This window comes from Trachinotus anak, unplaced genomic scaffold, assembly GCF_046630095.1.
Source record: "Trachinotus anak isolate AG129_WGS33_773 ecotype Australia unplaced genomic scaffold, CSIRO_AGI_Tana_v1 ptg000054l, whole genome shotgun sequence".
Classification (NCBI taxonomy): domain Eukaryota; kingdom Metazoa; phylum Chordata; class Actinopteri; order Carangiformes; family Carangidae; genus Trachinotus; species Trachinotus anak.
In genome coordinates, this window is record NW_027273905.1 from 56,098 (window position 1) to 70,446 (window position 14,349).

Genomic DNA, 14,349 nt, shown 5'->3' on the forward strand with positions numbered 1-14,349 from the left:
AGGAGGAGTCAGTTTTACTCTGACGTTGGTTCTTGAGACTCGTCTGTGGAGTCATTGATCCAGGATGGAGAAGAGTTGAAACGAGGAGGAGGAGCCTGAAGTAACTGACCACTGATCAGCTGTGACAGAGCTGAGCTGGAAGGGAAACCAGTCCCTGTAAAGTCAACAACAGTGTGAATGTGGGCCCTGCAGCTGAAACCTGACTGCAGCTCTGTCAACATGACTCAGGAAGATTTCAGGCCCTGAACAGGTACAGGAAATTACTCCACTGACAGGAAGTGACATCACAGGTTTGAAGAAGTGAACAGACTGGTCCTGCAGCTACTGAGTGTAAAGACACCAACATGAGTGTGTGTCAGAGCTGGTGTGAACAGAGCTGATCTGTGGTCAGAGTGTGGCTGCATCACAGGAAACGCAGACGAGTCAGAGACACAGAGACACTCAGACAGAGGGGACGATGGCACTGAAGACGCTGCTGCTCGTCTCTGTGCTCGCAGTTCTGGGTAAGAACGCTTCCTGTTTCCATCATGAGTTTAATCTTGTTTAACATGTTGTGATGCTGTAAATGTCTGTGTTTCGTCTTTAAAGACCTCAGGCTGCACACGTCCTGAAACTAACAACATCTCGTGATGTTTCACCTAAAGTCGAGATTTCTGCTGCACATTTTCCAAACCATGTCATCACATATTAGTCTGATTTCCCTCCTTCTATTTGACAGCATTTTAAAGCTGCTTTGACTCAGTTTTCATGAGTTTCAATGTTTAAAACTGAGCACAAGAGGCTGTGGGAGGAGGCCTCAGCCGTCAACAGTCAAACAAAAAGGAAACTTCAGTCTCAGCAGCAGCCGTCGAGCTGCTCATCATCTTTCCACAACAGAATCACACACTGCTGTCCCAACACAAAACACAAAGCTGACACCTGAAATCATTTAGTGGTGATGAACACAACCTTCTGACAACAGTCAGATTCTCTTCATGGAGACAACTGAGAACAATGAGCTGTGTGTTTCCTGTGACCGAGCTGTGGAACAACAGTCTGATGAATCAACCATGTGTCAGGGTTTAACTCCGGTCTTCTCCTCAGAGCTGAGGTCGGTGGCAGGAGGCCATCATGGCCGCTTCATGCCCGGCTCTCCATTGAACATCAGCAGGAACGACCATGGCCTCCAGCAGGTCGTCCTCACCACCACCTACTCCTTCAACAACCAATCAAACGATGCCTTTCTCTTCAAACCCTCCACCATCCACAGAGCACAGCGACAGGTACGACACACCTGGAACAAATTCACTCATTCACACTCTGTGTGTGTGTGTGTGTGTGTGTGTGTCTCAAAGGTCAAGAACAGCTCAGTAGAAACGCTCTAGTCCTTGTCACTGACCTTCCCATACAGAGATGTAATATATGACATATACGTCCCTACATCCAGAGTGATGATATATGAAGATATAAGTTCATGACATATATGAAATACTCATAGTAAATTTGTATATATATATACATATATTAAGAATATCTTTATGATGATTTTTTTTACAGGGTATGTTGCGACCATATATGTTACCAATATATATTTAATTTATATACAACATACAAATAAAAAAAATCTACATGCTTATGTTTTTCTTATTAATTGGAAACATGTCTATTGTTACATTCTGGGAAAGTGGTCTCATACTTTTCAAACCCACTGTATACAATATCAACATATACTGACAGACTTTGGGATAGATATATATTTATATAACATATGTCACAATATAAGCATAAACTTACATATCCGTGTGTGTCATATATGTCAATATATGAAACTGTTCTCAATTCTAATGGATTTGTATATAATTCTAAGGTATGCTTTTTTTATATGTACATACAGTATATTTCATATATGGAAATTCAATATATGTACATATGTTACATTTGCAGATGGGTTAAAATACCTTATTTTACCTGGTAGTACCCGTCCGTATAAGGTACTATCAATTGGTTAATTAATGGAATGTGAAGGTATTTTAGTGATAAATGTCCATTTATTGCATGAAAGACTTCTATGACTTTATACCTGAAAAGTGCTTTAATACATTTTTCAGTTGAGTTGAAAATTGACCTGGTGTCCTGTCAGCTTTAATGTCATTATTGTCCCAGAGGAAATCTGTTTGCGAGCAGACATTAATGCACAGGTCAGATAATAACAGTGAAATATTTTTAAAAATCTAAATGGAATAAAGTTACATAAATAAACATCAAATCAAATAATAATTTATAATTTATTAATAATAGGCATTAAAGTCAGAATTACACTATAGTTCGTCAAGATTTAATTAGGCCACATCAAAATGATCACATTACGACAGAGTAAGGAAATATGAAGTAAAAGTTTGAGATACCACATCATTATAATCAAATACAAAGTCAAATAAAAACAGACATTAAGACCACGCAGTGTTTTCATGTTTTCAGCTTCAGTTTAGAAGCTTCTGTAAACTGGACCAGCGTCTCGGACCAAAGCACTGAACCCAGTGAAAGCCTCACAAACACACGAGTGGCACAGCTGAGTCGAGTTTCCCTGTGGACACAAGAACCAACAAAAGACAACCTCACACCACCGTTAGCTTAGCTTAGCTGTGATAGCTCCACAGAAACACTGACAGTTAGCCAGCTAGCGATAGCAACATTTGCTCAACACGTTTATATTGGTACCAGCAGCTAGCTAACGTTAGCATGCTAATGTAGCTTCACTAATGAAAACAGACATGAACATTATGTAGCATCAAGTCACTGACACATGGAGGAGGAGAAACCTGGTTCTGGTAGGGTTCTCCACCTCAGTTCGGACAGACCAGGACCGGGTCCAGGGTCAGACTGGGAACTGGACTTTATCCGCGGTCTCGCTAATGACACTGATGAAGCCTGCGGAGCTGCTGGAGCTGCTGGAGCTGGTAAAAACTGAAAAAAAACTACGGTTGTGACGGTTCAGCTGAACGGTCACTGGTGTGACCGACTGTCCAGGCTGGTTTCTGATCTGAGGTCTGTGTCCAGGGGTCCCGGGGTCTTACTCCTCTGTATCTTCACAGAGAAAATCGTTGTTTCCTGCTTTATTATTGTTGAAACCCTCGTGTTATGTGATTTATATATTTACAGGTGTGTTTTTCTGTTTCAGATTGTTAAAGGGATTCGATACATCGTAGATTTGGAGATTTCCAGAACCATCTGTCGTAAACGAGACCACAACAACAACCTGTCCAAGTGTGACTTTCAGCCTGAAGGTCGTCTGCACCAGGTGGGTCTGAACTGAAGTACCTTTTCTTGAGTAAAAGTACTTGTACCACACTGTAAAATACTCTGTTACAATTAAAACTGCATTTAAAGTATTAATTTAGTAAAAGTATGTGAGTATAATCAGGGAAATGTATTACAAGTACATCAGTGCAGTAAAATCTCCCTGTGACTGTTTCTATATTATTATTTTTATATTATCACTGATGCATTCATGTAAAAACTGGATTTTACTGTTGTAAAAAAAAGAAGTTGATGCTCATTTGCACATGGTGGAGGTTGGAGCTAATAATAATAATAATAATAATAATAATAATAATAATAATAATAATAAGTCAGTTGAATATAGTTCTGTTAATTGACATTTTACAGACACAGATGAAAAAGACAAATATGACCTGATTGATTATTTTCATTATCAAATCCTTGGTTGTGTTTTTCAGACGTTTCAGTGTCACGCTGAGGTTTGGCTGATTCCCTGGGAAAATCAGACCAAGATTCAGGTTTTCCTCTGTAAAGCCTGAAACCAGCAGCAGCTTCAGAGTCCTGAATCCTCTGCTCCTGATGGAGTCCAGCTACATCCACCTGTTCACCTGTTCACTGCTCTGCACCTTCATCTCATCTGTAAAATGAACCTTTCCCACTTTTCACACACATTAAACAAACCCTGGAGTCTCTCGGACGCTGAGGTCTTTGACTCTTTTCTGTCCTGAGCCACAGCAGTGTTTGAGTGCAGCTGAGGCCACCTGCTGGTCAGAAGGAGGAACAACAGTCTGTTGATGTTTTACCTGAAAATCCAGTGACTTTACTGATTAATAACCATTTAATTAAGGTGCTTTATAGATTGAATTTAAGGGGATTTTTTAATGTTTAAATTAATGGATTTAAATATTCTGATCTTTTTAAATGGTTATTTTCACAGTTACAATTGAAGACTTTGAAGCTGTAAAAAGCCAGGTTGGACTTTGTGACATTTATTTCACCACGTAGAAAGTTATTATGTCTTTGAAATGTTTAATGACTTAGAAATCGGCATGTAAAGTTTTCAATAATTACAAAAACTATAAACCACTGTGTTATGTGTTGAAAATCCTCAGTATCCATCATGTTTCATAGAGTTTATGTTTAATAGCAAACCCAGTGTTTCAGTGTTAACATGATTATTTCACTTAGGTTTTGATTCAAGCATCACAAACAGGTGACGTCTACATTTCCAACATCATCATGTGACCATCAGTGAAGAGCGGCCTCAGGAAGTGAGAACAGAACTTAGAACAGAAACATGAAAGAAGTTTGGATTTCTGATGGATGAAACAGTCAAAACGAGACAGAAGCAACTGACCTCATCCTCAGCTGGACTCTAACAGCTTCACAAAAACACTCAGTTCCTTCCAAAGGAAGCTGAAAAGCTGCAGAGCAGGTTCTTCTTCTGTAAACATCCAAAAAAAGGAGAAGAGTGTTGAGTCTGTCATCATGAACCAGGACAGAAAAATCCAGAAATACACATCAAAACTGAAACATCTGAGAGGAGCCAGAAATAACAGAGGCAGCTGTTTGTACCATTGAAACTCTGTGTCTGAGTAAAAAACACAAGCTCACAGTTAAAACGTTGTAGTGCAAAAAAACCCAAAACAAAGTCACAAAGTAAATTTGGCAGCTCGTCACACACACGATAAAACATCAGAACAACAAACAGAATCAAACATCTGCTTCTCTAAAACTAAACCAGTCATTTAACTCTGGGTTTCAGGAGCAGAAGCTGAAAGCTGCAGCTGCTGATTAAAAGTCGTTAAGCTCGTTAATTATCTTGTTATCTCGAGATAATGAGCTGTTTTCTTGTAATCATGAGTGAATTAATTCAGGACCAGATGTGGTTTGTAAGAGAATCTTGTAAAATCAAACACAACATGAAATACTGGAGGTCGTTGACCTGAGATATAACAAACGTGGATGCCGAGCTTCAAGTCCTGCGGTCGGGATGAGTGCACTCACAGCTACACATGAGCAGCATCTGTTTCCAGATCACCAGATAATTAAAGCTCCACAGTCTAAAGGTAGATGTCCATGTGTTTGTGATTCTAAAGCAGGTCTAGGTTCTATATTAATACTGTGAAAGTATCAAAGCCTCAGTCCACAGAGAAATACACACAGCCTGTATTCAGAAACTGAGCCTGAAAACCAGCCGTCAGGACTTCTGCAACTTTGTGATGTCACAACAAAACAGCCAGTTATTGGATCACTCGGAAAACAGTCAGCCAATCAGAAGAGAGACTCAGATCCTCTCTTCTGATTGGCTGACTGACCTGTTGTTACCAGAGCTCCAGAGAGAAGCCTGAGAGAGGAGATGTAAAACTACACTGAGATGGTTTTTGGTTCTTAAACCACAGATATATCTTCTGATGGAGATCAACACTTCAGATAAACCACAGTTAAAATGTGGAGTTTTAATAGCACAGGACAACAGATTAACATCTGAGGATAATTAAGTTTTCGTATGAACAAACTTTTTGAGTCAAGTGAGAAAAACGTTGCTGTAATTTACTGAATGAGTTTTAGACGCATGGACTGAACCTCCAGCTACAGTTAGAGTAAAAAGCAGGATTAGCTTCAGATCTGTTTCTGAGGGATCAGTGACATTTATCTGCTGCAGATGCTTTAACCACTGAACACAACAGCGTCATGTTGAGGCAACAGGCAGTTTAGAGTCGGCTGCATGTCGCTGTTTTTCTAACAGGTAGAATTTAGCAAGTTAGCAGAAAATCACCAACAACGTCCAACATGGTACTGAAGACAAACCCAAAACAGACGAGTCTGAAGACTGAAGCATGGCCCCTCCACATCACCTCCAGGTGGGAGGGGGTTCAGTAGTCATCCTATCCTTTTCTTTAACCTCAGTCCACTTCGACCTGCCGGCTCAGGGAAACGAACGTCACACATCCTCCAGTGAGAAACAGCAGCAGCAGCGAGCTCAACCCAGACAGAGCTGAGAAAACAAATGTTAGTCAGCGCTGGAGCTTCAGGACCAAGACCAACATAAACCTCTTTTTCTCCAAATTCCTTTTTTCACTGAACAAAAGAAAAAATGTTTAATGGATTGAAATTGGGAGCTGTCCAATCAGAGAACAGAACGTCGAGCTGCAACAATGAGTCAATTAACGGATTCATCCTCTGGAGACCATGAATGTTTGAACCAAATCCATCACATGGTCCCAGAGAAACTTCACCCTGGAACAAAGTCTGATCCACCATCATCCCAGTCTGATCCCAGTCTGAGACGAATGCTGGGTCCTGGTTTCAGACTTCATCCTGATCCTTTAGTCACAAACGTCCATCTGTTGATTTGTCGTTTGTTTTTTTACACCTTGCGCAGGTCCAGTTTGGCGATGTACGGCGAGCGGAAGGAGCCCAGGTACAGACTCCCGTCGTGCTCGTGGACCTCGCTGACGTACGCCGCCACCAGGCCGTTGGGGTCGTGGAAGCTCCGTGTGCAGACGCCGCCGTCATGGAGCTCCGCCACCAAACTGTACCGAGGGACGAACTTCATCAGCACCTCCTGACTGAAGAGCTGCAGACAGCGAGCAAGAAGGAAGGAAGGAGGTAGGAGGTAGAAAAAGAAAGGAAAGAAGGTTGTAGGAGGGAAGGAAGGAGGAGGAAGTTATAGGTAAGGCAGAAAGAGTGAAAGACATAGGAGGCAAGGAGGAAAGAAGTTAAAGAGGGAAGGTGAAGAGGAAAGGAGGGATGGCGAGGCAGCAAGAAGGATCCAGAGAAATATGAAAACTGTCTCAGGACGTTTTAGTTTGTTCATATTTTCGCGTCTTATGGAAAAACTGGGTGAAAACACATTCTGCAACATTCTGGAGAACTTCCAGGACATTCACAGAGCGCCACCTGTGGACACCAGCCAATCAGAGCACAGAACAACCACGAGCATTGTCTCCTGCCAGAGGCTGATTGTTTTCACCTGGACATGGTGTCTCCATGTGGACACCTGGACACACAGTCTGTGGAAGTTTTGTCTTTTTTTACCTTGAAGATGAGTTTCTTGACCCAGGGTCTCTGGGACAGGAAGTCCAGCATGGAGAAGCCGGGGTTCGGCCGCACCGCAGACATGGCCACCCAGTAACCGCCGGTCGAGCTGGGACGGATGTTGTCAGGGAAACCAGGCAGGTTGTCCATGAACGTGTCCATCCCACCTTTATTCAGACCGGCCACGTGGACCCTGGTACAGAGACAGACACGGTTTACCTGCATCACGGGTCTGGTCTCATGTAAACATGTGAGGACTGGTTCTTTTATCTGTATCATCACATTATAAAGATCAGAGCTCACTGCTCCTGTGGACACACAACTGTGGAGCTGCACAGACACACACTGAACAACAACAGTGAAACACAAGTGGAGGAAACATGTTCTCCACGTTACGTTCTGCTGTTATTACATGTTTGAACCACGGCAAATAAAGAGTATGTAAGTTGTGTTTTAACTCAGTATTATACATTATTACACAGTATTATATGTTATTATTTAATATCACATAAATGTGTCGTTTTTTAAATGATTCATGGTTTAATGTTGAGATTTCACAGAAACAGTTTGAGCTCAGTTTCTCCATCACAGCAGGAAGGATGAAAATAAACCAACACCTCCCACTACAACTGCTGACCTGACACACACACACACACACACACAGACGCACACACACACGCACGCACACATACAGACGCGCACACACACACAGACGCGCACACACGCGCACACACACACACACACACAGACGTGCACGCACGCACGCACGCACACACACAGACGCACACACACACATACACACAGAGCCACACACGCACACACACACGCACACAGACACACAGACACACACACACAGACGCACACACACACACACACACACACACACACACACACACACACACACTCTCTTCATGCGGGTAAAATGAGGCCAGCGCGTTTCCATGGCAACAAAGAGAACTAACCCTCCTCCATCACAGAGGAAATTAACATTCATCACATATGAGACACACAGATGATCTGTTCTGTGAATTATTATTGTTGTTGTTGTTATTATTATTATTCAATAACTGATTGAAATATGAGGATTAAAATCAAACCTGATCAAACATTTGAAGACTGAAGCTCTGATCTGTGTTTGTTATTTGGTTAATATTAATGACTTTGCATTCAGGTGAATTCTATATATTTATTTTTGTAACTTCATTTATTTAGTTTTTGAATCACTTTATATGGGTTTTTAAACATTTTTGTCATCACGTTGGAACTACTTTTATTTTTGGTTTATTTTATGTTTTTTTAGTTTCATGTTAGAACTTTTTATTTAATTTTTTTAATTTTATTTCATTGTATTTTATTTGTTTTGTCAAGCATTTTATTTTCAACTCTCTTTGTTATTTTATTTATATTCATTTTATTAGCAAATTACTTTATGTAACAACTTTATTTCGTTTTATTTTGTAAAGAACTTTATGGAAGAACTTCTTCTTTTATTTTATTTATGTAATTTATTGTAAGGTCACAGTTTTATTCTCTCCTGTGTAACTCGGAGTTGAGGACACACCTGTCCACATGGAGGCTCAGGTGTTTACAGGTCAGTTTCCATCCAGGTATTTTTACACGTCCACTCGTCCAAACACAAAACCAGGTAACTCTGATCTCCTGACGTCTCATTGGTTTATAGTTCAGACTGGTCACTGTGTTCAGCTGTGGAACGTTAGACTGTCAGAGAACAAACCTTCCTAATCTACTCCAGCGGTCACACTGTGAGCCCACAGTCCTGCAGGTACAGGTGAGTCAGGTGTGTTACCTGCGTATCCGGGCCATGGTGGTCTCTGCTACCAGCACCGACTCCTCATCTGGCAGCAGCTGGATGCCGTTTGGGAATCGAAGGTTTTCCATCACCACCGTCAGCTCTCTGGTCTCCATGTCGTACTCCAACACTCTGAGAAGAGACAACACAGCTGTTACTGCAGTGATGACGGCTGACTGAGAGGCTTTTAATTTGAAACATCTACAGGAAGTCTTTCGTTTCATGAACAGGAAGCGAACCTGGAAAAAGAACGTGATCGTCATGAAATGAAAAGTCTGTTTAAATAAAAATACATCCCTCTGGACTCTGGAGCAGCATCGTAATAATTACAGATATTCATCATGTTTACGGACTTGTCGTTAAATATCAGCAGATACGTAGAAAAACAGAAATAAAAGCTCGTCCCTGATATGAACCTGCTTCGGATCTCACGACCAAAGTAAATTATTATTAGAGTAATAATTTACTGTAAATTATTTCTGTTATTCTGAGTCGTACCGTCCGTCGGCGGTGGCCTCCATGATGAGCTGCAGGTAATCTCTGCGCTGCCACCTGCTGCTGGAGTCAGTGAAGTAAACCTTTTTCCCATCCTGCGTCACCGCCACATCGTTAATGAACGACAGCTTCCTGCCGGCGACCACCTGACCGCCCGACACCAACCTGCTCGCCTCACCTGCACCATGAGAGACACTGTGAGGGGGGGGTTCAGACTGGCTTCATCATCTGACCCACCAGTTAGAGTTGCTGAGAGTTGAGTTGTCCTGAGAACACAGGAGACAAAGAAGCTGGAAGAGAAGGTGAAAGCTCTGAAGAAGCTGCAGCAGATCCCGAGAGTCCAGTTCATTCATGTTCACTTTCTCAGAGTCTGAATGTGTCATAAATTAAACCCAACAAACTAAAATTTAAATCTGTTTACAGACAATTATGATGATGTAAAATGGGATTTAACAAAGACAAAGAATTGATGTGTATGAAATATTTGAACATGTAACATAACGTGCAGCCAATAATAATAATCTGCTGCCTGACCTGTGGTGGGGTTGACCTCAAACAGACCCATGTACGCATCGGCCACAAACAGAGTCCCGTTGGGTCCGACTCTGATCCCCAGAGGTCTCCCACAGCTGGACTCCTCCTCTCTGGAGCCTGCAGGACACAAAACCATGACAGCAACAATCAGACCACAAAGAATTTCACTTACTGTGCAGCTCAGAAGATAAGAAATCCTGAAGAAGGTGGACGATGATCAAAATGACCTGATCATTTGTTCACTTCTGTAGCTTCGTATGAAAATATAACAAGGACACAGAGTCCAATGATTGAAATAATAATACTCACAGTAAAAGGAAAAATCAATGCACACAAACTCAATTAACAAATTAATTTCTTTCTCTTTTGAAAAGCACTTCATGTGTAAAATGTGTTGTTTATCTATCTGTAAATTCAGATAATTATTATTATAAGAACATAACTATGAACTATTATTAACATTTGTTTAAAAGATGTGAAAACAAATGTTTAACAAGCTGTTTGATGTTTTTTATAACATGTTGAAATGTCAACTCTCATTGTTCAGTGTTTTGTTAATTCACATTTAAATAATTATTTTGCAGATATTATTAATCTGAATGAATAAATGAATGAATTCATCTGCTTGGACCCTGGTCACTGTCACTTGTGTCTTATTTATTTTTGTAATTTACAACATTTGTTCTTGTATTTTTCTGCCAGTCACAAGCTTCCAAACCATCTTTTATTTTGAAGTGAATGAACATTTTTTTCAGTTGCTCCACCTTCGTTTTCTGGAAGCAGAGACAGTTACTCATCATTAGTGAGTCACAGAGTTTCCTGTTTGACAACCCGCCACAATAAGTTCAGTTTAACCCTCAGTGAGTCAGACTGAACACTGCAGACTCACACCTGACTGCAGCAAACACACTTCAACTGAATCATCAGTAAAACCAGCAAATCTACTCTCTGCTCTGGCTTCCTGTTTCACAATAAAAGTTCTTTAACATTTGATGTTTACTTTGTTTTCTCTTTTTGTATAAATGTCAGAGCACACTGGCTGTTCTGATCAGACTGTTTGTGTTCATCTGAACCCACATATTTAATCTGAGTCCATGTGTTTACTGTTGAGTCTCAGCGCGTCGCTGCTTTAATCTGACACGTGCTGAGTTTCTTCACTTCAGTTGGGAAACGTCTGAACTTTAAAACTGCAGAATGAAGCAACCAGAGAAAACCCGGAGTTTGTAAATGTGAGCAGAGTAAAGGTTAACGTCCGTCTCAGCAGTTACCACAGAGCGTCACGTTTAACAGGACTCCACGCTGCTTCAGTGAACTGAGTTTCATGAATGTTGAACATTAACTCTTCATGTTGTGGCTCATCAGTGTCATTGAGTTAAAGAAAACATCCTGTACCTTCATTAAACTTTTACTTTAAACTTTTATTTGACTTCACTGGATCTGATGCTGAGCTCACCACAGGGCAGTTTCCCGAGTCTCGTCACCGTGTGAATCCTTCGACCGACCAGCTTCACGATTCTCCCGTCAGCTGTTCCAGTGAACAAAACATCTGCAGACAGAAGAGACAAACATCTGTCAGCTCTCAGTCTTTGTCATGTTCTTCATCACTGTAGAACACTGCTTTTCAGGGTAAATATTCAAGACAAAATGTAATAATCACATCCTGAATTACAGCCATCAGTCACTGTTTAAATGTTGGAGTATGAATAAAAGTCATCATCATCCTCATCCTCATCCTCTAAATGCTCGGGTCCAAATGATGATGTCTTTCTGTGCAGTTCAAACTGCAGCAGCTGTTTGACTTTTATCAGTGTGATGTTGTTTCTGATGGAAGTTTAAACATTTATGGCTGAAACTAACGATCTACAGCCCATTTTCCTGATTCATCGATTGACCTGCTGGTGGTGAAATGTCTGCCACAACGTCTGGTTTTGTCCAACAGTCACACTCAGTGTTGTCGGTGGTCCGAGGGTCGGCCCCTGAGGAACTGCTCCTGATGTCGTTTGTTTCTTCAGATTTCAAACCTCTGATTTTTATGTTCGAAGAAAACTAGTGAAAACCAGGATATGGAGAACGAGGACTGAGATCGAGAGTCTGGAAACTGGACTTTAATCTCAGGCCAGTTCACAGGTCAGAGTGTCCCAGACTGGAGGCAGCTCTGACCTCGAGCTGCTGACACCTGTGTGCCGCCACGTGTCAGGCGTGACAGTCACAAACAAACTGACCTCCGATGTTGGTGATGGACTCTGGTCCGGTGATCTGGTCCTCGAAGAGTCTCTGAGCCTCTCTGAGCTTCAGGTTTGGCTCCCAGCAGCCCTTCATCAGCGGAGGCTCCTTCAGACTGCAGCCCCGAAACCACCAGCAGGGGGCGGGACACATGACCACGGGTCCACGACAGGAAATATTAAAATATGAACCAAGTGTTCGATCATTACAACTTTATTCCGGAAATATTAACACATTTTTCTAGAAAAACTTTTTCTCAAATTCACATCTTTACTAAAACTGATGTTAGTCTCAAAGTTTTTTGCTCTATTACAACATTTTTAAAGAAATATATCATTTGTAAATATCACACGACTTAAATCTAAAATTATTCCAAATTCATTTTTGATTTTTCCAACAGTTTACAAGTAGAGTTTTAATAAAACAAATGAAAAGTGCAGTGAAATTCTTTCAGCTGCTTTCAACAAATTAATCAACTTGTTTCAAGGACTTTAAATCATTTCTCCGAGCTCAGTCGAGGGCTCAGGTTATTCTGTTATTGTTGATTCTAACAAAGTTCAAAGCTGATTTCCAGGATTCAGAAACAGACTAAACTATCAATAAAATCATGTGACTGTGAATTACAGGAGTCTGGACTGATTCATGTCAGTCTGCGTGTCCTGCTGCGACCTGATCAGATGTTTGTAAATGAGTCTCTCATTCATTATTAACCAGGAGCAGCAGAAGACCCGAGGTCCAGTCCTGTCCAGTCTGTTTGTGTCTCTGTGATTGGTCGGGGGAAGCTGGGTGTCTTCCCTTTGCTTCTTTTCTACACTGTGTCTTTTGTGTCCAATCAGAGTCAGTATCATCATGTGACGACGTCTCAGAGTCCAGACTCACCTGAAGACCTCGGGCTGGATGGGAGACTCCAGGATGAGGATGATGACCAGGAGAGGAAGAAGCAGAAAGCCGCCCAGAGAGAGCAGCGTCACCTGAAACACCTTCCCGCTGTAGGTGCTGAGAGAGGAAGTGAGTCAGCGCTGGAGCCTGGAGACAGGCTGCTGTGACGTCAGCTACACAACACGCAGGCGAACAGCTGTTTCATTATCGATCCACCTGATCACCTGATCACAACAGAGGATCTGAACCCTGTTCCTGTCTGTGGGGAAACCGAGCAGCACAGGAGACGCAAAAACACTGGGCTCGATTTTTCCCATGATGCAACACTGGGCTCGATTTTTCCCATGATGCAACACTGGGCTCGATTTTTCCCATGATGCAACACTGGGATCGATTTTTCCCATGATGCACTGTTCATTCGCCCCAAGTGACCCATAAGTGACCCCCCCCAGTCTGGTGGTAGCCTCAGGGACATCTGCCCTGAGCGTTGTCTCCCAGGCTTCACCTCGGGGCTGCAGGGGTCAACACCTCCACCTGTCATCGACGTCATGGTTTATGGGTAAATCAAAAACCAATCGTCCTCTGATCGATTACTCAGGAAGCTGCGGTGATCGATAACCTGAACTGTAACTGTAACCTGCACCTGCGCAGTTTCCGATCAGCGCATAGTGATCAATAAATCAGCTAGAGGAAGTGTTTATCTGATCAATAATTAACGGCTCGCTGCCGCTCTCACGGTGCCGGGAAATTAACGGGAAATTAACGGCGCACTAACGGCTGCTGTGGTCTAATCAGGTGCGTCTGTTTCGCGCCCACCCCGGGACCTGGGGCTCGGTCCTGGTTCCGTTTCTTACCCGGTTCCCTTGTGTCGGTGCTCGGGCAGCTCGTCGGTGATGACCTGCGGTCTGTGCAGCCGCCGGAGCCGGAGCCCTTCCGACTCGTTCATGCTGGACTCGGACGGTTTACCCGGATCGGATCGGATCGGTTCGGTTCGGTAGTCGACCTACAGCTGGACCGTGCAGCTGGGTTGAGGTTTAACCCGCGTACAGAAGGAGGAACCCAGCTCGGGGAACCCAGCGTCCTGCCGAGGCTGTTAGCAACAACGTAAG

At 42.4% G+C, this 14,349-nt stretch overlaps 2 protein-coding genes across 2 annotated transcripts; one reads left to right on the plus strand and one right to left on the minus strand.

Moving 5' to 3' along the window:
* Positions 1-26: 26 nt before the first annotated feature.
* On the plus strand, positions 27-5,237 carry LOC139615480 (cystatin-F). The gene is made up of 4 exons (XM_071473512.1): positions 27-503; positions 1,084-1,262; positions 3,158-3,277; positions 3,717-5,237. The coding sequence occupies exons 1-4, from the start codon at positions 458-460 to the stop codon at positions 3,795-3,797; spliced, it is 426 nt and encodes a 141-aa protein (XP_071329613.1). The 5' UTR covers positions 27-457; the 3' UTR covers positions 3,798-5,237.
* A 455-nt stretch (positions 5,238-5,692) lies between these two features.
* apmap (adipocyte plasma membrane associated protein) lies at positions 5,693-14,331 on the minus strand. The gene is made up of 9 exons (XM_071473509.1): positions 14,095-14,331; positions 13,241-13,357; positions 12,361-12,476; positions 11,592-11,684; positions 10,139-10,255; positions 9,608-9,782; positions 9,107-9,241; positions 7,300-7,492; positions 5,693-6,838 (listed from the first exon to the last, which is right to left on the minus strand). Exons 1-9 carry the CDS (start codon positions 14,184-14,186, stop codon positions 6,629-6,631), a joined length of 1,248 nt encoding a protein of 415 aa, XP_071329610.1. The 5' UTR covers positions 14,187-14,331; the 3' UTR covers positions 5,693-6,628.
* Between the last annotated feature and the right edge of the window lie 18 nt (positions 14,332-14,349).

What these genes read in the sequence shown, in the direction of transcription:
- apmap (XM_071473509.1), bottom strand. Translation starts at nt 14,186, where the DNA reads ATGAACGAGTCGGAAGGGCTCCGGCTCCGGCGGCTGCACAGACCGCAG. An exon ending in ACTCGGGAAACTGCCCTGTG is followed by an intron (nt 10,256 to 11,591) that starts GTGAGCTCAGCA and finishes TGTGTCCTGCAG; the next exon opens with GCTCCAGAGAGGAGGAGTCC. An exon ending in TCAAGAAACTCATCTTCAAG is followed by an intron (nt 6,839 to 7,299) that starts GTAAAAAAAGAC and finishes CGCTGTCTGCAG; the next exon opens with CTCTTCAGTCAGGAGGTGCT.
- LOC139615480 (XM_071473512.1), top strand. Translation starts at nt 458, where the DNA reads ATGGCACTGAAGACGCTGCTGCTCGTCTCTGTGCTCGCAGTTCTGG. An exon ending in CTCTGTGCTCGCAGTTCTGG is followed by an intron (nt 504 to 1,083) that starts GTAAGAACGCTT and finishes TCTTCTCCTCAG; the next exon opens with AGCTGAGGTCGGTGGCAGGA. An exon ending in TCCACAGAGCACAGCGACAG is followed by an intron (nt 1,263 to 3,157) that starts GTACGACACACC and finishes TTTCTGTTTCAG; the next exon opens with ATTGTTAAAGGGATTCGATA.